The 22,215-nt window shown below is 40.9% G+C and overlaps 2 protein-coding genes across 2 annotated transcripts; one reads left to right on the top strand and one right to left on the bottom strand.

The window, feature by feature from the left end:
* Window positions 1-1,464: 1,464 nt before the first annotated feature.
* Window positions 1,465-7,781, bottom strand: im:7136398 (schwannomin-interacting protein 1). Its single transcript, XM_062433237.1, has 5 exons — window positions 7,685-7,781; window positions 6,409-6,490; window positions 5,415-5,528; window positions 4,201-4,318; window positions 1,465-2,450 (listed from the first exon to the last, which is right to left on the bottom strand). The coding sequence occupies exons 1-5, from the start codon at window positions 7,774-7,776 to the stop codon at window positions 2,356-2,358; spliced, it is 501 nt and encodes a 166-aa protein (XP_062289221.1). The 5' UTR covers window positions 7,777-7,781; the 3' UTR covers window positions 1,465-2,355.
* Window positions 7,782-14,490: 6,709 nt separating this feature from the next.
* LOC133994116 (P2R1A-PPP2R2A-interacting phosphatase regulator 1) lies at window positions 14,491-21,989 on the top strand. The gene is made up of 9 exons (XM_062433321.1): window positions 14,491-15,007; window positions 15,633-15,717; window positions 16,124-16,180; window positions 16,546-16,592; window positions 16,708-16,765; window positions 16,881-16,945; window positions 17,101-17,156; window positions 17,309-17,393; window positions 17,481-21,989. Exons 1-9 carry the CDS (start codon window positions 14,907-14,909, stop codon window positions 17,602-17,604), a joined length of 678 nt encoding a protein of 225 aa, XP_062289305.1. The 5' UTR covers window positions 14,491-14,906; the 3' UTR covers window positions 17,605-21,989.
* Window positions 21,990-22,215: the final 226 nt, after the last annotated feature.

Raw genomic sequence — 22,215 nt, forward strand, 5'->3', positions numbered from 1 at the left:
TAGACTGTAGTAGTAGTAGTGTGCGCTGAATGTATTTATACCTCTACAGCAGCAGGGCGGGTTTATGCTAAGCCTAGCTCCACAATTCAAATCTAAATGGTTGAAATGCTTTTTAAACCTTTTTTAGAAATACATTAATGACCTATTTAATGTGTTTAGAAGAAAATGTCTGAATTCACTTTACACAGTCTTTAAATTCCCTAAAAATACAACCTGGTCGACATTAAATAATAAGCAGGTGATGTTAGCCTATTGGACAAGCTAACATTTATATCAGACTTCTGTGGAGTCCACTCTCTTCCCATTGGCTCACAGACCTGAGGTGCCCGGTGAGTTCTTGGTCAAAGTGCTCGACTGGTTCGATTTCTACTTGCGAGGGAACCTGCTGCTGGTCTTTCTACCTGAGAAAAATCCAGAACGTTTACGTGTCCTACACTGAAGTTCAAAGCAAAAACAATCGTGACGTCTCGGATAGTTTGAACACGTATAAAAGAGAAAACGTTTATCTGTTTATCTCTGAACTCTTCAGAATCCTGCCATGGTTGTATCTTGTGAACACGTAACGTTACTCAGAAATGATTTTTTATAATAAATTCAAAATTTCTCTTGTTCCTGCCTAAAGTTTCTTTTTTATACATGATTAAAGATTTCCTTCCTTTTCTTTTTTTACGAGGACAACAGCGTTTGTTCCTTGAGTGCATTTATAAGATTTACCCGTTTACCAAACCGGTCTCTGTTGATTGTTTTTTAATGTAACGTAATGATAATCACGATTCCCCGTAAGCATGTTGGAGCGCATTCTGCCATTTTTTGACGTTGCAGTTAACACGTTTAGACTGATTTCAGCCGTCCGGGGCGGATCAGATAGTTTCCTGATATAAAAAGGTCCAGTGCATGCAGCCAAGAAGCTTCAGAGACGGATTGAAATCTGATTGTTGTCATCACTTTTCTCTAATCTGAAAACATCAATGTTGTCTTAACTCCTCTCAAGTGTTGCACCAGCTGATTGTAAATCCATCCCTCAGTTTATGTGTAAAATCTCTGAGCTTTTTAGTCCGGTTGAATCAAACTCTGGTTGGTTTTCCCCCATTGTCCAATTTGTTTGAGCAGATCTGAACACAGTGGTTGTACTCAGGTGAGGACCAGTACAACTGTATCAAGACCCTTTAGATGCAGCGGTCTTGGTCTGGTCCCAAAGAAACTCTGGACTAGTTCGTTCTTGGTGGGAACGGTCTGATCCTACCAGATGTGCTCTGGATACTACAATGCGGATGAGTGAATATAACAGTTGCTATAGCAGCTTCCTAGAGAATTGATTGAGGTCCGAATACTTGCATTTGGCTCGAGGACCTTCTTCCTGTTCCTGCAGACACAACTAACCAATGAGCGGAGTAATTGTTTTCACAAGGCATGAAGTGATGCATTGTGGGTTGCTTGTATTTTTCTCTGTGAAAAGAAACTGAACCAAAGTTAAAACTCATCCACAGATTCAGACCAGAACTAACTAAAGGTTTGAAAACAGCCTTTAACCCTCCTGTTGTCCTCGACTCAAGGAAGGGAGGGAGGGAGGAAGGAAGGAAGGAAAGGAGGGAGGAAGGAAGGAACAGTCAAAACAGACGGGGTCAATTTGACCCGGGAGGACGACAGGAAGGTTAAGTTCTTAGACACTTAACAACTAGTTTGTGGTCGTAGTAAGTAATTTTAGTTGAGCGATTACGTTTTAACTACAGTTTGAACTTACGAACAGCTGGTGCAGCCGACTCCTTTACCTTCTTTTCCATGTACAACACAAAGAACTGGACTGGCTGTAAAACACAGATCCTAAGTAGCTTATTGGGTAAACCAAATACTGAATGATACTGAGTGCAGTTTAGAGGAAATTTTGACTTAATCTGAGCTGCGATGTGTCTTTGTTTCTTATTTAAGTTTAAAAGGCTTCGTAGCTCCGGCTGGTTCAACCCTGTTCTTACTAGCCAGCAGCTGATCGGAGACGTCGACGCATCTTTGTTCCTTTGATTTGAAACATTCACAGTGACTTTGTGTCATTTCATGCTAACTTCATTTTGTTCTGTCATGTACCAACTCACACACAAACTTTACTTTGGACGTCTCATCCTCATCGTCTCACAGATTTGATTGGATTTCCTTTTACCCTGAGCATCCAGATGCATCTCCCTCTTGTTGACACTGGTGGTTTGTCAGTTTTGAGAAGTTAGCTGGTAGGCTAATGATTTGCTGAAGTAAACGACTCCTGGGCTAACGTGGTCCCAGAGCGGCCAAAAGTCCACACTGAGTTGGAGGAAACTCGATGGCTCGGCTGAGTTAGTCTGGATGGTCCAGTCTGTGGTCCTGGTGTTAGGTCAGGTCCTGGACATCCAGCAGCATGGCGTCCTGCTTCGTCCTCAGTTGGTCTCGTACCAACAGGTGAGTCACCAGCTCAGAGCTCAGAGCTGGAAGACAACCAACAAGACTGAGTCAAAGAGGTAAAATGTAATTTAATTTAATTGAATGTAATGCTTGTGACGTCATGCTTCATTAAATTAAATTTTATCTTATCTTATGGTGTGAAGACCTTTCTTTTTATTCTTGTTACTCCCATGAAAATATCATAAAGAATATGTGTATTTGCCATCACTAAAATGTAATCTAGTTGCTTTAGAATGGAGACAGCAGCATGATCATGAATAACTTCCAATTAATTCAGAACTGAGAGGAAAACGTCATCAAATTAATCAAGTTTCTTACAGGACAAGTTCATGATTCAAGTCTGTCTTTAATGAACAGTCAGGTTAGAAGATCCCTTCATGGTGTGCTTATAATGTGGGACATTATTAATTTATTTAAAAGTTGATCTGAAGCTAATATGAAGCTTCAGTCGTCTGAATGAGTCAAATCTTCATCTTCTATGTTTTAGCGTTCCAGTGTTTTTAGTACCAAAGTCTTTGTGTTACTATACTTCCACCACAGCTCAACAGGAAACACTGAGAGGGAATCTGATGCTAAAAAGACTGTAAATGTGTCAGATATCACTTGATATGAATAACTCACACTGATGAAGCTCAATAGAAGCTGATCAGCTACATTTGAAGGAGATCTTTTAATAGTCGGTATGAACAGGAGGAAAAAAACCTCTTTCACTGTTCATATGGACACCTGACTGCTGCTTAACACACATCCCCTTTAACTTTGGAAATGTCTCCTATCAGCTGGTGTTTAGGGGCTGCAGAGCAGTCCTGACTTGGTAGGATTTGTGAAAGGGTTAGGGTTAGACAGTTTTGGCGCTTTTCCACCACAGAGGTCCAGCACGACTCGCCTCGGCTCGGTACGGTTCCAGGAACCTTTTCCATGACAAAAAAGTACCTACTCAACGTGGGCGGGGTCGTCATAGCTCGGCTCCGCGAAACTGCCGTGACTTTGTTTTCTACGCGACACAAACACATAACCAATGGAGGACATGGAGGCGATGGTGTACTTGCTGCTGTATGAGGCTTTCTGTCTCACACAAAGCAAGAGAAGAGAAACGCTGTAACGCTGTTGTTGGTATTTAAAAATGCCGGGTTTGATTCTTGTGTGGGACGGCTCATGACTCTTCCAGTGACTCTCTGACCAATCAGAGGCCGGCAGTCTGTTGACGTCACATTTAGTATCGGCTCGGCTCGCTTGGAACCTCGGCAGAGCAGATACTAAAAAAGTACCAGTTACCAGGTACTATCCCTGATGGAGACGCAAAAAAACGAGTCGAGCCGAGTTGAGGCGAGTCGTGCTGGAACTGTGTAGTGGAAAAGCGCCAATATTCTGTAGGAGGAAAGATGCTTTGGGAATGCTTGATAACAATGTGCTTATTATAAGATAAGGGCAACGCAAGTGTCAAAACCCTCATTTGTTTTATGTGTGATGTGATGCTTCGTGACTCCAGTACGTTTCCCTGGATGTCACCTTCTTTATGATCCTAATGGAGGACATCTGTTTCCCAGAGTTCCTGCAGTAAAAGTTCGGTTTCTGACTGACAGTTGGACAGCTTCAAGAATTTGATCAACATGAAACTCTCATGGTTGCATCATCAGTACAAAAGAGGAACATCTGTGTTAGAAAATATTTGTTTTTTTGATGAAATTCAAAACTACAATCCTGAGTGATGTTACCTACGACTGCTCTAAACATACAGTAGATCTACAGCGGTGTTTTCATGTGTTTGCGTACCGTGTACTTCCTGTTGAAGTGACGCTCTCAGGCTGCTGAGCTGCTGCACCGAACGCTCCTGCAGCTCCCAACGCTCCAGATGTTTCCTTTTGGCAACATCGCTGCTGCTGGCAAGATGCTGCAAACACACACACACATACACATTCAGCAGCTTTAGCTTTCTACTGTTAAGTGTCTATAATCAATATTTTTAATAACTCCACTGTGTAATGTGTTTTGTGTTGTAGAGTTGAACCTACAGAGATGGTTAAACTGTGTCCTTCAGTCCTGAATCTTGCAGTTATTAGTGTGTAATGTGTTTGAACCTGTAGAGAATTATCAATGACTGCAGCTTAAAGTATCTCTAACATATATTTCTAGATGTCTTTTCTGTCAGTGAGCTGAAACTCTACATAAAAAGAGTTTTATAGCTTTATAGTGAGTTTCACCTCATTGTTTATTTGTCTGAATCAGGCGGGGAGTTCCGGTCCACTGAAATGAGGCCAACGCGGAAGTAACTTAAAACTGCATTCTATCAAAAGGCCACCAGGGGGCGACCGTTTTGGTGTCAAAAGGACTTCCGTCTCTATACAAGTCAATGGAGAATTCACCAACTTCTCACTTGATTTCTAACCTCAGTAAACGTTTTCAAAATGTGTTTATGGTCTCAATCGCTAGTTTAAAGCCTTCTTCAATGCAGTATGATGTTCATTTGGGACATTTTGGCCTCCCTGATTTTATATGTGACGATAAAGCAGGGTATGCATTAGGGCGTGGCTACGTGGTGATTGACAGGTTGATTGGTTCACAGGTTCAGGAGGGCGCCTCATGCTCCTCCTGATGCCCATATAAGTAGCATCCCTGTTTTTATTTTACCCTGCATGCACCTGAAATTTTCAAGATGGCGCTGCTCAGATCCGATACTATTGGCCTCCGAGCAGCAGTCCACAAACCAATGGGTGACATCACGGATGTTACGTCCATTTCTTATATACAGTCTTTGGTCCGGCTGCAACTTTACTGTTCTGGTTCACTCTCAGCTCTCATAGCAAACCACTGTTCAATACCTGCTCAGCACCAAGCAGCAAACACACACAGTTATCTATAGACTAGCTGGTGAACATAGTGGAGCGTTTAGATATTTCCCTCAGGAGTTGGTAGAGAGTAAAAACAGTAAAGTGTTTGTGGCTTCAGCTGTAATATTGATTTTCTAATTATTTTAAGTTCATCTTTACCTCCTCGTCCTTCTGTTCAGCCAGCAGGTTGTCCCTCAGCGTTCTCAGAGCGGTGGCCACTTCCTGTTTCAGCCCGGAGGCATGGCAACCGTTGTGCCCTGTTCCCATGGAAACCTGACGGAGATGGGAGTGAGGTCATTGGTCATTTAATCAGACTGAAAAAGTTGTTGTTTCTCTTTAAAATCATGCTGGTGAATTAAAGCTTCCATCCAAACTTTTATTATTTATCAGTAGTTCTCTGTAGAATGATGTTTTTAAGATAAAAAATCTGCCAAATTCTTTAACCTTTGTGTCGTCCTCCCGGGTCAAATTGACCCCGTCTGTTTTGACTGTTCCTTCTTTCCTCCCTTCCGTCTGTCCTTCTTCCCTCCTTCTCTCTTTCTTTCCTCCCTTCCTTCTTTCCTTCCTCTCTCTTTCCTCCCTCACTTCTTTCCTTTCCTTCCTTCCTTCCTCCTTTCCTTCTTCTTCCTCCCTTCCATCCTTCTTCTCCTTCCTTCTTTCCTCTGTCCTTCTTTCCCTCCTTCCTCCCTTCTTCTTTTCCTTTCTCCTTCCCACCCTCGTTCCTTTTTGCCTCCCTCCCTCCCTCCCTCCCTCCCTCCCTCTTACCTTCCTTCCTTCCTTCCACCCTCCTTTCCTTCCTTCCTTCCTTCCTTCCCTCCCTTACTTCGTACCTCCCTCCTTTCCTTCTTTCTTCCTCCCTCCCTTCCATCCTTCCTCCCTTCCTTCCTTCCACCCTCTTTTCCTTCCTTCCTTCCTTCCCTTCCTTCGTACCTCCCTCCTTTCCTTCTTTCTTCCTCCCTTCCATCCTTCCTTCCATCTTTCCTTCATTCCTTGACTCGAGGACAACAGGAGGGTTAATATTTTAAACCTTTGTCTCTTTAGTTTGTTTTATCACTCAGATGTCATGCTGAGTTCATCTCCAGCTCTGATTAGCACTGATGTAAAGACCATATACAGAATATTATATATTTGTATGAAGTTTGGTGAAATGAACCTTTTTCTTGGCTCCTTCGTCGTCGTCTTCGCTGTCACTGTTGTTGATGAAGCACAGCTGCAGGTTTCTGTGGTTGTGTAATCTGTAAGCAGATAATAAACATGTTGAAGCTTCGGCTGGTCAAATATACACGACCTGTTTAATAAATCTCTGCTGCACATTTCACATCTGATTACATATTTCCACTAAACGTCATCCAGTGTTTCTGTTTGTTTAGAACGTTTTTATAGATGTTCACATTTTTCTGGAGCTGTTCATTTTCTGACTGCAGCAGAGCGTAAAGTTGCTTTCTGCCTCATTTTCCACATTGACCTTAAAAGACATTTAAAACTCAACAAAGTTATTAATAAATTACACTTCTATTTATCAGCTGTCCAAAAAACTGCAATCAGCAATGTGTGAAGAGATCTTAAGACGTTAGATTCATGAGTTCAGACGATGTATAAAATATCATGAGGAACAAATTATGGGTCAATGAGGCTTTTTTAGTGTCTCCATGTGGTTTAGTTTAAATTTAAAGGGTTAAAATGTGAAAATAAACGTATGAATAACTTCACACATTCTTTTTTTGTGGACCCAGCATCAAATTTCTACTTTTAATCCATTTTGAGAGAATATATTAGAGGATTATGGCAAAAATGTCTAAGTGGTGTAACCATAAAAACTTTGTACCAAATAATTCAACTTGCTTAAAAACAGTAAATTGTCAATAAAACACCATAACAACTAGTTTGGCATGATCTTACATTATAACTTTATATTAAATAAAGGTAATGGAATACAATTGTTCTAAATATTACATTTACTCTGGTTACCATGGAGACCAGGAAACATTTACATGTTTTAAATGAAGTCATTATTAGTATAAGTCCACTTAAATACACTGTAGGTGATAAAATATGTAAGCATATGCACAAGGAGCATTCAGTCTTACTTTTGGTTAAAAAAAATGGTGCAAATGACATTTCAAATGATATAAAACCAACAAAAATACTAAATGTACATTTTAACAAACCTGATGCTGCTTTTAAACCTATTGTACATTTTGAATTGTTCATCTTGCATCAACCCTTATTTATCACTGACCCATAAACAGCAAACAGCAGCTGATTCAGCTCTGAGTTCATTATCAGGTTTTACATCATGTTTTTGTTTCAGTTCTTGGGGACATGAGTCAGTCGGCTGCAGCCTTTAAAACAAACACAGCGCTGACTCAGCAGAAACTCATCATCATAACACCTCAGACTTAAGTGCAGACTGTGCAGTTCTTTGTTACCGTGATGCAACAACAGCGACTCGACACCTCCTGAAGTCTTCGTCCTCTTCCTCCCAAACGTCTCTCCACACAGCCCCCCGACTCTCCCCCATCCTCACCTCCGCCCCCCTCTGCAGGAAGAAATGAACACCCAAAAATCAAAAACAGGAAGTATAATCATAAGCAGCTGATGTTTGCACTAAGGTTGGGACCTGTGGAGGTTTAGCAGCAACATTCATCACCATGAAGAGCAGCTAGCAGACAGATCAGATATGAGGACATTGTTGGTTTTCATGGAGCTAAGTTATCATTATGCCACCCAAGAAAGTATAAATATGCAGCTATAATCTCCACAGTGTCTCAGTAATGTTAGGCTCTCTTTTTAGCTCCATCCACACTCTGAGATTTACAACCACAACAAACTTTACTGGACTGAAAAAAGGTAAAAAAAACTTTCAACCATATTGGATCTTCTTTGTGTGTGATCATCTGGCAGGAAGCTGGACTCAAAGTCAGATCAAAGATTTAACATCATCTAGAAACTGTGTCTCTATTACAACCAGAGTTCATTCTTACGCTGCCATAATTCTTTAATAACCAGATTTAAGGGATTATTATCAACAATCTGTATGTGGAAATGTTTTTGTGGAATGACTGATTGAAAATAAATCTTCATTCATTTCTTTATCTGTTCATCAGGCTGAAGTCAATATTTTGCCTTTTTTCAGTCCAATAAATTGTTCTGTACTGTTAACGACTTCCAGAGGTTAATTTGATCAAGATGGTTGGACGATACAATAATAACATATATTTACTTCATATTGCAAAGTAAATATAAAAGGTGCTAAACAAGGATAAGTGCAATTAATTAGGATCAAAGTAAATTTAAAAAGACTTGGAAGAAAAGCAGAACGTCTGAAAACTTCTGATGCTACGTTCCTGTTCAGAGACACATAATATGGGAGGATGTGATAGATTTACATCGTCCTCGTAATTTGCAACATGCTCCCACATTAGCTTAATTTGTTGTTGTTTTAATCACTTTGAACGAGTCTTCAGCTGAAGTGAGGCGTCCATGTTTGTTTGGTTTTTAGGCTCTTTCTCCATATAATGAAGTTTTCGTGTCATAATTATTACCTGGATTGACGTGAACGCCGTTAACAAGGTGAAAACTCATTATTACGATAACTCTGAGATGTCTGGATCGTAGCTTTACACTCTTCATTGAGCGATGTTGGATGACACTGGAGATTTGGGGGAATGGAGGCTTTCTGTGTCTCAGGCAGCAGAGCGGCTCGTTCACTAATCACACGGTTGAGTCGTCCTGTCCACAAAGTGTCCTCACATACTGAACACAGTGATCAGGACAACACCTGTAAGATATCTTGCTACCGTTGTGTAATTCTTTCAGGACACGTAATCTTAAACCTGCTCAGCTAACAGAACCAAACAGAGACTTCATGTTTGGACTGTTTCAGACTCTGGTTGGTTTTCCTCCTCAGTTTGATTCGTCTGGGCTGATCTGAACTCAGCATCGTACTCAGACCAAAACCACCGCACAGACTAGGGCTGGTTATCATTACTCAATACTTTTTAAGGTATCAACCGATTTAAATCAATACCAAGTAGAATCGAAACGTCTCCCATCAATCGATACCTGCAATCGAACCTTTTTGCACCCAGAGATAGAAAATATGACTATTTGTATGAACTTGCTCACAGCCAATCAACAGCAAGCTTTCTTCTCTTTAACGCAACATGTGATTGGTCCACTGCCACAGCAGCTACAACCCGTCTGTGGTGGTGAAGTCGTGGTGAATCTGAGTTAGCGCGCTTAGCAGTTCAGCAGCCAAGATGCCACCTAAACGCTCTAAAGTGTGTCTACACTACACGTCTGTTACTACGGATACAAGACAGAGACCTAAATGTGTTAATGGGAATCTGATGAAGGACTCAGCTGGTATCAGGATCACTTTAAGGGGACTTGGATTGGTACTGGTATCATCATTTATTAAACACTACCCAACCCTAGCACAGACCCTTCAGAGGAAGAGGTCATAAACTCATTCTGGTTTGTGATGTGTTGAGATGAAGTTCACCACCTGCTTCACTGATTCAAACCAGAACAAACTATTGGGGCTTTTCCACTACACAGTTCTAGCACTACTCGGCTTTTATGGCTCCTCCATCAGGGATAGTACCTGGTACCTGGTTCTTTTTTAGTATTTGCTCTGCCGAGGTTCCAAGCGAGCCGAGCCGATACTAAATGTGACGTCAACAGACTGCCGGCCTCTGATTGGTCAGACAGTCACTGGAAGAGTCATGAGCCGTCCCACACAAGAATCAAACCCGGCATTTTTAAATACCAACAACAGCGTTACAGAGATTAGTTTCTCTTCTCTTGCTTTGTGTGAGACAGAAAGCCTCATACAGCAGCAAGTACACCATCACCTCCATGTCCTCCATTGTTTATGTGTTTGTGTCGTGTAGAAAACAAAGTCACGGCAGTTTAATGCAGCGTTGCTATGACGACCCCGCTCACGTTGAGGAGGAACTATAGTAATGGAAAAGGTTCCTGGAACCGTGTCGAGTCGAGTCGAGCCGAGTAGAGCTAGAACTGTATAGTGGAAAAGCTCCATAACACTGAACCCCAGATCATCCGGGAAATACCAACACTCCTGTCTTCATGGCTGACCTTTGACCTCTCCCTCCTCTCCTGCTCCTGTTTCTCCAGTTCAGCTATCCGCTGGCTCAGGTCCTCCCAGTGCATGATGGGTAGTCCCTGGTAGTCCACAGAGGACGTCGCTGCGATGTGATGATGAAGCTCCTTCTCCTTCTCCTCCTCCTCCTCCTTCTCCTCAGCTGTCTCTTTCTCTCCCTCCATCCTCCTGGAAATAAACAACAGACTGATGAACAACCCAATAAGACCGAGAGCAACGCTAATTAAAAACATGCTCTGTATGTCACTAGTAAACCTTCAGTAACCCTGTAAAAACACTGTAAACACTCCTGTAATTACTGAACCTGCATGAATCAACCTATTATTAGAGTAAGTAGGGTTTACTCTGACTGCTGTTAAACACAACCTATTATTAAATACTCTTAAAACCATTAGCGGCGGTGTTGTTACTGAAGGAGTCACAGACTAAAAGGAGAAATTAAAAGTGACATTTAGTTTGTAGTATAATTAAAACTCATGAATAAAACTACAACTAACAATTATTTTCATTATCAATTAATCTGCTGATTATTTTCTCAAGAAATTGTTTAGTTTACGAAATGTCAAAAGTTCGTAACACCACCTGTCACAGTATCTCAGAGGTAACTTCTTCAGCTGTCTGGTTTTGTATAAACAGTCAAAAACCCAAAAATATTCAGTTTGCAATAATGTGAAACAGTGAAAAGCAGCAAATCTTCACATTTGAGAAACTGAAACCAATGAATTATTGCCACTGTGCTTGAAAAATGACAATTAATCAATCATCAAAGACGCTGCAGATTGTATCGTTCAATCAACTTATCAATTAACTGACTAATCGTTGTAGCTCTATTCTTAAAATCTACATATATCTATACACAGCATCTATTTACCTACCTATCTACATAGTCATATAGACAGCTTCTTTCTATCTATAGACATAGACAGCATATATCTATCTATCTATCGTGCACCTCTCCTTGTTTTATACAGTTAATGTTTTAATGTGCACTGTCCCTGTCTATTAATACAGTAACATTACATACAGCCTCTATCTATCTATCTATCTATCTATCTATCTATCTATAGAAACAGTACAGTAGGCTATAGATTAAACTGTCACAGACTTAACGAAGCAAGTTATAAGTTTGGCTAAATAACTACATTCTTTATAAGAAGCAGTAAACTGTGTGTGTGGAGCTCAGGTCTCAGCAGTCCGCAGCTCTGCCCGCTGTTGTTTACCAGCAGCGGGACACTCCGACACTTCTACCCACCGATCAGTCACATCCAGGCGGCTCCGGCTCGCTCCTTCATGCCGCTGTGCGTCACACCGCGACTCCAAGCTGCGCACTTACAACCAGAAAACCAAGGTGAAGTTGGTGAAAGTGGCCTAAAAGTTGTTTAACTGCGTCTGAAGGAAGGCAGGACCTCCCTTTCCCCCCTCCTCCTCCTCCTCCTCTCCTTCCGCTGCTCCCACTTTAACCTCTTTGGTTCTGCAGCAGCTTTGATCGGTTAACAGCCGGGAACCGGGGGGCCCAACCGGCCCAACCGGCCCAACCGGGGGCCCAACCGGGGACCCATAGTACTAGAAACACTGCTGCTCGTTGTATCTGTAGTTTAAGAACTTATTGTAGGGGAGAACAGGGTTGGTTGTCACATTCAGATCTCGGCCGCTAGAGGGCGTTGTTTTCTAGAAAGTGTTGATAATAAAAGTTTCAGAGTTGAGGTGAGGTGTTTGTTCAGAGGTCATTTCTGGACTAAACATGACATTGAGGTGAGAGGATGTTTAGTGTTTTTCATATGAAAATGTAAATATCAAACTCTTCAGTGTTTCTCTTCTTTTACACAATCAGTTTATAATAAAACATCATTACCATTAAAAAGTAGAAGAGAGAGATAGTTAGGGAGGTTTTATTCTTCTACGCCAAAACTAAACATGTGGTTGTTAACTTTACTGGGAGCAAGAAAACCCAGTTGGGGATGTTTGTCACAAGTTGGTTTTTATACATATATGGTGTTTTATATTTAGTTATTTTGTTCTTTTAAGTGAGCAAAATGAGCAGGAACTTTGTCAGGAAGACAAACAAAGAGCCAGACTCCTCCAGATGTGAAGCTCAGAGCAGTTAGAGAGATAAACTGAATAATATTATTATATAAGGATAAAACATGCACTTATAGGAAAGATTCATGTTCTCTTGGTGCAGGAGATGTTAGGTTGTTGTATTTCAATCAAACTAAACATTTTAAATAACAAATAAATAATGTTTTAGGACTGTCTACATTATTTATTGTTCTCCATTATCATAACACAGAGACTGTGAGACCAACCTCACGATGGGAACTATCACACATATGAGACGGCTCATATCTTTAGACCAGAATCAGCTGAAGGAGAATAAGACTTCTCTGTTCCTACCTGATGCTTTAGGCTTTCATCACAAATTAAAAGTTAATTTATTCAGTTTATGGTTTATGAGGAATTCAAAGGAAAGTAGGACGTCTGTGAATGGTTTTTTTTCCCGCCACAAAAAAATTAAGAACAGAATTTCTTACAAGTTGTGACGGGAACTACAGAAGGGAACCGGATCTTAACGGATCTCACGTTTGGCGTAGTCTAAGGTCAAAACATGTATTTACTGAACTATTCCAAACGAATCACACTTAAAAACAGAGCACAATAAAAAATATAATAAATAAATTACAATGTGCTTAAACAGCAGTTTTGAAACACAAACACAGTCTGATGTGTTTAAATATCAGACTTTAAATACTAATCTGTAAGAAAGTTAAACCTGATGTTTAAACTTCCTCAGTGTAGTTTGGTGTCTGGTTCAGCTCTCCGTGCGTCTGCAGGCAGCGAAGAGTTAACGACCGAGAGGTTTCAGGTTGCACCATTTTTTGGAGATGACGACTGGAAGCAGATGGAGGATTTGGGGGATTCTGGGAGAACAGCGACACACCAACACACACACCAACACACACACACACACACACAACAAGACACACACACACACACACACACAACAACAACACACACACACACACACACACACACACACACACAACAAGACACACACACACACACAACAACAACAACACACACACACACAACAAGACACATCAACACATAGCAACAACAACATAGAAACAGTGCTGTTACATCTGACAGCAGCACTAAGTTTATAATGTTCATTTTTTTAATGTTATTATATTTTTGTTTAAATCTGTTTAAATTAAAGTTAACTTCTACTTTTCCTGTTCAAGCGACACATTACTGACATTTATTACACTTATTTATGATCATGTTATTGTACTTTATTATTAATACAATATTTATATAATGTCTTTGTAATGTTTAATAGTATTTCTGGATCTTGAACATAAGATATATTTTAATAATATATGACATGTTTTAGTAGTTTTTGTATTTTAATCCCTGTTTTATATCATAAACTGAATATCTTTGGGTTTTAAGCTGTTTGTCAAACAAAACAAAACATTTAATGAACTCATCATGAACTTTATGTTTTGGGCTTTTCTCAGCGTTACATTATATTAACTATAATAACTTTGGTAAACTAGTTTTATTTATATTTAACTATAATAACTTTGGTAAACTAGTTTTATTTATATTTAACTATAATAACTCTGGTAAACTAGTTTTATTTATATTTAACTATAATAACTTTGGTAAACACCTACAGTCCCTGCAGCACTGAGCTGCAGTTCCCGCTGCGGCCGGACGGCGGCGCTGTTTCACAGGTGGTGAACTACCTCTTTATTTGCTGAAGGACTATGTTTTAAAAAAAAAAAAAAAAAAAAAAAAAAAACACTTTTAAACTGTTAATTTTTGGGGTGATGGCGGCTCAGTGCTCTGTGTGAGCGGCTCTCCTTGTTTCGGAAGGTTTTGGCTCAGCTCGGCTCGACTCGGGAGATTTCGGCTCGGCTCGACTCGGGAGGTTTCGGAAGGTTTCGGCTCGACAGGTTTCGGCTCGGCTCGGCTCGAGAGTTTCGGACGGTTTCGGCTCGGCAGGTTTCGGCTCGGCTCGGCTCGAGAGTTTCGGACGGTTTCGGCTCGGCAGGTTTCGGGCAGTTTCGGAAGGTTTTCGGATCTCTGACGGAGGTTTAAGTTAGCTCCACAGCTAATCCCAAAAGTCACGTCACCTGTGCGGACTCGATTAAAAAGTTTAGCGGTGAATCTGAGGCAGCTGCGGGAGTTCAGACTGTTTGCTCCTAAAAAAACTTTGTGTTGCGTGTTTTTTTTGCGGGAGTCGTATTTTCTCTGGCTTTCACGCAACCTGAACATTTGCGTTTTCGGGACAGCTGCGGGTTTTAAATGAAGCTCGGCCCCGCACACGCACTCGGTTAAAGAGTAATATCGGAGGGAAATGCGGTAAAGAGGAGGCGGCTCGCTGCTCTGGGTCTGCTGCTACACTGAGGCCTGCGGGTCGGGCTTCCACCGGGCTCGAGTAGAGCCCGACGCCGCCGTCGGAGGGTCGGAGGCCGGCAGTGCGCGCTGCCGCCGCCGGGCCTGCGCACCGCGGGATGGAACGGATGGAAGTGGACCAGTGCGCAGGCGCAGCTGGAGGGGCAGGAGGCGGGGCTCTCCGCAGGTCCAACAGCGCCCCCATGATCACCAGCGTCAGGTAGGTGGTACTGCACCTTGTTTTATTTATTTTCAAACATGTAGTAGTAATAATATTAACTTTATTTGCACTGCTCTGATGTTGTTTATTTATTTCATTTTTAAAACATGTAGGAATAATAATAATAAACTTTATATGCACTGATCTGATATTGTTTATTTTTTTGTGTGTATATTTATGTTTTTTTATTAATTCATTTATGTTTATTTATTTATTGCCAGATTGGAGGATAATGTATTCACTTAATTTTTTTAAATGTTGAAGTGTAAAGTCAATATAAAAATCTCAATAAACATATGTTGTTGTTTTTTAAAGTACAAAGTAAAACTTATTTCTTCAGTTTAGCTTTTATTTGGCCTTTCTATCAGTCACTACTGCACTTCTTTTAATAGTTGTATTTTTACTTGATAAAAAAAAAAGCTATTTTCACTATGTATTATTTTTATTGTTATTTTTTATTCTTTATTTTGGTGGCCTAAGACTTTTGCACAGTACTATACATAAAATCACAACCACCTCAGTTTACACTCATATCTCGACCATACTACTCTCCCACTTACACCAATGTGCAGATACGCTGTGTAATGATATTTCTATATTAACGGTTTGTTAACGTCTCTCTCAGTGACGGGATGACGGTCTTCAGTCCGGTGGTCTCGGCTCGATACAGACGCAGCAGCGTGTCCATCAACCCCAGCTGTCCCTCTCAGGTCCGTGTCTCTGTTCTTCTGATAAACTCTCTGAACTCGACCAGCAGACACACACACACACACACACACACACACACACACACACACACACACACACACACACACACACACACACACACGCTGATGTTCCTCTGCAGGTTTTCCTCTCATAGTTCAGTCTTCTCCTGCTCTCAATTAACTCTTGTTGTGATTTGATTCTTTATAAATAAAAGCTGAACTGAACTAAATGTTCTTCTCAGTGTTTCAGTATAAAAATGTAAATAATGATGTGTAGAGTTTTGAGGAAAGTGTTGATGCTGCTGTGAACTATTAAAGTTATTCAGCTGGAACAGAAAAAGCCTAAAAACCTTTGAGTTGATGCTTTAGTTTCCTGCTGACTCTCATCCATCGTGTGTTTGTCCTGCAGCTCGTCCCTCTGTCTCCTTTCTCTCTGACCGGAGACAGACTCGACCACAAGAGGCAGGTGAGGACAGACGGATTCTTCTTCTTCCTTTTTTATCTGTTTTTAGATGATGTGAAACACTGATGAGAGTATGACGTCCTGGAAGTTTTTTAAAGGACTTAAATGCTCTAAAGTAAAGTTCAAAAAGCAGAATTACAGTCAAACAGCCAGAATGTACAAAAACTAACATTACAAATTAAACACAGTTAAAGAAATGAACTTAACTTTTAACTTTCTCAACACATAAAGTGGGTTTTTTGTTGTTGTTTGTAAGTTGAACCATTAAATCTCACATTTTAACACAGATTATCATCATTTAAATGTTTTATTTTACATCCAGTTCGAGCGGCTGATTAAATGCTTGGTGTGTTTTCTGTTGAACTCAGGAGGAAAACATGGAGATGATGCTCAGAGGAAGTCTGCAGAGATTAAGGTACAGAGACACAAACACACACACACACACACACACACTCTCATCCTCACTGCTTAATAAACCAGTTTAAACTCTCAGTGGGATTAAAACCTTCTTCTTCTTCTTTCTCTCCCAGTGCTTCCAGTCTGATCCCAGTTCCTCCAGTCAGTCAGTGGCACGATCACGCGCCTGTGGTGAGCATCTTGGTTGGGTTTTTTTACTCACTGTTAATTTGTAGAATGCAAAGGCTCATGGGTAATGTAGTTTGGTTGTTATTTAAATCGTTTTCTCATCTTTTTTCCTCTTCAGTGGTTTCAGTCGCAGGACAGCGGAGTCACACCCAACTCCTCCCCCAGTCCCACCAGGAGGTTCAGGTACACACACACACACACAGACATACACACACACACACACACACACACACACACACACACAGACATACACAGACACACACACACACACACACACACGTACACACACACATATACACAGCATCAGTCCAGTTATTAATCTGTTCTTCGTCCAACAGACCAACTGTCAGCGCCACTGTGAGATGGCCGGCGCTAACGCCACTCAAGAGGAAAGGTAAATGTGTGTGTGTGTGTGTGTGTGTGTGTGTGTGTGTGTGTGTGTGTCCATCCTAGGATCATAATTATACTACTATTACTATTGTTTTAATCATTATTAATGAATAACATACACTGTTTATAGTCGTTTTTCTTGGGGGGGTTTTTCAGGCGGCGTGGAGTCTGACGGTCCACCCAAGAAGCTGTTTGTTGCCGGGGTAACAGATCCCGCCCACCGCAGCAGCTACACAGTGAGGTGAGGATCAAGACACACACACACACACACACACACACACATTTAAACATGAATTATTGATGATTAAAGCTTGTGTTTCCTCCTCAGCGTGTCTCAGTCGACGGCAGACTCTCCACCAGCAGGAGGCGTCAGTCCTCAGTCCAGCCCTCTGTCTCTCTCTCCTCCTCCCTCCTTCACCCCCTTTACCTCCCACCAGCATCCAGGACATTAAACACCACCCTTCCCTCCCCTCCCCTTCCTCACCCAGAGTCCCGACCCGGTCACTGTGGGTGCAAACCGACCACCAGCAGCTCCAGAGGAACCCAGACCTGATTCACAGGAGTTCAGTCTGGTTTCTGCTGTCTGACGTTTCGTTCTGGAGATTTTTTTTTTTACAGCCTAAAAAACTTCGGACAGAAACTTTTCTTGCATGTTTCTGATCTGCCCGGATATTTAACCCCATAATCATTCAGTTTAATGGATAGCGGCTCCATCGCTCTGCAGTTACGTCCATGTTGGACTTCGTTGGTCCTCTGAAAGCAGGACAGAAGGACATGTGTTCACTTTGACCCTAAAAGACGAGTCCAACCGAGGACTGCGGGTCTACAGAGGATCCAGCAGCAGCGTCGGCAAACTTTGAGTTAAACTGAGGACGCACTGGTTGTGTCGTCAGGACCGATGCTTCTGCAAGGATGTACATGAAGAGAAAGGTGTGACGTGTAACCGCAGGAAGAGAGAGCACACCTTCCGAATGTCAACGTGACGCGTGAAACTGAACATCAAGCAAGCGAAGAAAAAAACACGTACGTAGCTTCACAGTCGTCTCTGAACGATCCTGTTCACGCAGCGTAGACGAGAAGCACGTTCACGCAGCGTAGACGAGAAGCACGTTCACGCAGCGTAGACGAGAGGAACGTTTACGCAGCGTAGACGAGAAGCACGTTCACGCAGCGTAGACGAGATTAACGTTCACGCAGCGTAGACGAGATTAACGTTTACGCAGCGTAGACGAGATTAACGTTCACGCAGCGTAGACGAGAGGAACGTAGCATGTTTACGAAGCGTAGACGAGTAGCACGTCTACACGGCGTAGACGAGTAGCACGTTCACGCAGCGTAGACGAGAGGAACGGACCACAGAAACTCAGAACGTGGAGCGAGACTAACGTGTCCAATAATTCGTGGACTTCGAAGGACTCGGAGCCTGAAATGGGACTTCGCTTTATTGTTGCTGCTTCCTGGATGGATAAAATCCCGAGGTTGCTGATTGGAGGATGCAGCTCCAGTCCAATCTGACCAATCAGTGAGTTCCAGGTCTGATCAATCACTTCGAGGTTCAGAAGACGATCTCATAAAGTCTTGAGTTGTAATCAAGACACCGAAGCGGGAGACGATAAAAACGGTTCAGACTGACGAGTCGAAGCTCTTCAGGGATCCGGTCGACTGAACTACTTCCTGTTGTACTTGTTGGAAGTCAAGTATGTAAACTTATTGATCTTTCTATGAGGAAGATGTAGAAATCATCAGATTTATTTAGACATGAGTCGTGAGTATTCATGACTGATGGACTCTGCCGGCACTTAATCAGATCAGTGAACCGTGTTCTTATCGTTTTATTCAGATGTTTGCTGATGATGAATTTTGTGTCTTCGGTCAAAAAAAACTAATAACTGAATATGCAGAAATTTAAACATCCAGCAAAATACTGTAAAAAAAAAAAAAATCTTTGTCCAAACCCTGAAACCAAATGCAGCTTTTTTCTGAGGCCAAAACAAACTTGTAATTATTGAGATTTTTTTGTCTGATATTTTTAAACCCAACAAGTCAAACATGAAATTCAGCCACTGAACAAAGTTTCAGTCAATGAAGTCTGAGATTTTTGTGTTTTAACGAAAAGTTTTGAGTCGTCTGTCGCGGCTGCGTCTCGCTGACTGAAGCCTTCTGTTTTTTTCAGAAGAAACTTGACAGATTTCAATTATCCGTCAACCGTTTGTTGGACTCTGGCCGAGCGGTTCACTGTGGGAGGACTTTGTCCCGGGACGAGAGGCCGGTTTTACAAACTGGCCTCCAGTCAGCAGAGGCGTTTGTTTATAGTGTATCTATATGTGAATATTGACAGCGGAGCAGCTGATACGTGCTCAGTTTTCTTCAGCCTGCAGGGTTTGATTGTACATATTAAATCTGCAGGAAGCGACCGCGCTCTTCCTTCTTTAAAGGTGCATTTACACATTTAACTGTTTGATTTGTTAGTTTTTCTCCGACTTCAGTCTGTTCTACTTGAAATCAAACACATCGTCCTTCACAGTTTCATTATGGTTAAAACCCCCATAAAACATAAATACTCATGTAATCAGTACTTCTTATTTCCTTTTGGTTCCTTTCTGTCATCTGTTAAACTTTTTAAAGGAAGTTTTCAGTTTTATTTCTGAGTTTATAACAGCTGATTTATTTTAAGACCAGGACTAATCGCTTGGCTTTTTCTTTCTGGACCTATTCCTACTTTTTTTGCACTTAATGGAAAAACTTCTTAATTTGAGAAATTCACCAGTTTAGGTCAGTGACAATGATTCAATATTATTAACATCGTCTCAGATTTCTGTTGGAGGCTGTTAATAAAATTTGATGTAAAACAGTGAAACATATTTCATTGTTTTTGAACATCATTTATTTGATGTGACTTTGCACATATTTGCCATATCGTGTTAAATATCAGAGAATATCCTCATGACTGTGATCATAGTATCAGCCGTACTGAACGGTCCTCGTTGGTCCTGTTTTTTAAACGTTGATAATTAAACATTTATATTGACTCCCAAAAGAGACACGAGACACTTTCCGCTCGGTACAGTTTATCCAACATGGTCACAAACTGTCCAACAGGAAGTGACGAGGCGCTAGGGATGTTTTCATGGTATAATAATGTAATAACTTATTATGTTATTGGTTCCGAAATCCTATTACATTAAAGAACGGGCAAAATTATTTCTTTATTGGCTGTTATTGCGTTATTGGCTGCTACAGACTAACTTATTACCGAGTCAAAGTAGCTGAGGGCAGCAGTTAAAATTCACTGTCAGGTTCAACTTCAACAGAAGGTGGAGATGCTTTACAGAAGCTTAGAGCTCCTCCTAGTGGCCGAAAGTGAAAACTGCTCTCCAGTAGCTGTTAATGAACCTTTCATACTAGACAGCTCAACTCTTGATCAACCCTTTGTAGGTCACACCAAGAAAGTGCTATTTTAAAAAGCATTGTTTTGCTTTTCCTCTTTGTTGCCATGACAACATAAAACATGGATTTATATCCTCATTGATCCTAAATGTAATGCTTTACAGACCTCTACAGACTCATTCACACCTCATTGGTTCTAAACTTTTCTTTAAAAACATGTTAGAGACTCATTCTGTTCAGCAGGATCTCTGATGTCAGCAGTGATTTGTGTTATTCTTGGTTTATACACTAAAGCACAACCTGTATCTATAGCAACCATAGAACACAACCTGTATCTATAGCAACCATAGAACACAACCTGTATCTATAGCAACCATAGAACACAACCTGTATCTATAGCAACCATAGAACACAACCTGTATCTATAGCAACCATAGAACAACCTGTATCTATAGCAACCATAGAACAACCTGTATCTATAGCAACCATAACACAATCTGATGGTCTGTCTGTGCATTACATACCTCGTACAAGTGCTAAAGATTGACCTAAAAGTTAAATGGGTTCAATAGATTTTAGTTTTTGAGCAGATATCGTGACACAAAGTGACCCAATGAACGATTATTTGGTTTTATTGACGCATCCCTACGCGACGCTCACAGGAAACGATCCGGCGTGAAAACATCTTGTGTCTCTAGAAGGTTTCGTCAGCAGGTCCGTACAGACGTCTTCAACATTTAGCGATGTTTTATTTGTCTGATGGATATTCTCGTTCTAACTCGACACGAGCGAAAGAAATGCGTCGTTTCAGAGTCGGTGAATCGAGCTGCAGCTCCGCTTCCAGCTTTTTGCACTTGCACAGTATTGTACAGTTTTTTTACTATCATTCATCTTTGTGCCTAAACTCGTCTTCATACTTCAGAGGAGCGACTGTCAGGTAGTCTTTTTTTTCTCCTCGCTCGTCGATTTTAAAAGTCAGATTTGAGAGATTTTAACTTTGCTGTGTTAGTCAGCTGACCCGCCACCTGTGAGAAATGTTTGTATATAAAGTCTATAAGCTGTTTTTATGGAAGTGTCTTTATTCCCAAAAAAGAGAAAACAATGAACGGATCCGTCGGTCGCTGCTCGTTCAGTCGATCCGACGCCGCTGAGATCTTAAAAAAAAAAAAAAAAAGTTTTCCAAAATCTTTTTAGTGACATTTAACATCATATTTTTCTTTTTGTCACAACTTTGCACAAATACTAGTTTGACCATTTTAATCTTTTCTCTCTGTTACATGATGGGTGGAAACATCCTCGTATAAGAAATGCTGTTAAGTTTTTGCTGCTTTTTGCTACTTTTCCTGATTTTCCTGATTTTTTTTTTGTTTTTCTTTTTTGTCCACTTGTTGCTGTCGGAGAGTTCGTCCTGTTTCCAATGAGTTCAGACCACAGTTAAAAATACAGCTTTAAAACAAAAACAAAATACAGCTTTTTAGTCCAGGTGAGAATTTGGTCTTAATTCATTTAAGTTAATTACATTTTACCATCAGATACAACGTTATCGTTTCAGTGACTTTAAAATATCATAAATATCTTAAAGTACCGATTATAAGGCTCAGTAACAATAAGTGTTGGTTAGATGATGAATTCATAAATCAGTTAAACTAGATTTAAAAGCAGCATCAGGTTTGTTA

The sequence above is a fragment of the Scomber scombrus genome, chromosome 14 (assembly GCF_963691925.1).
Source record: "Scomber scombrus chromosome 14, fScoSco1.1, whole genome shotgun sequence".
Taxonomy (NCBI): domain Eukaryota; kingdom Metazoa; phylum Chordata; class Actinopteri; order Scombriformes; family Scombridae; genus Scomber; species Scomber scombrus.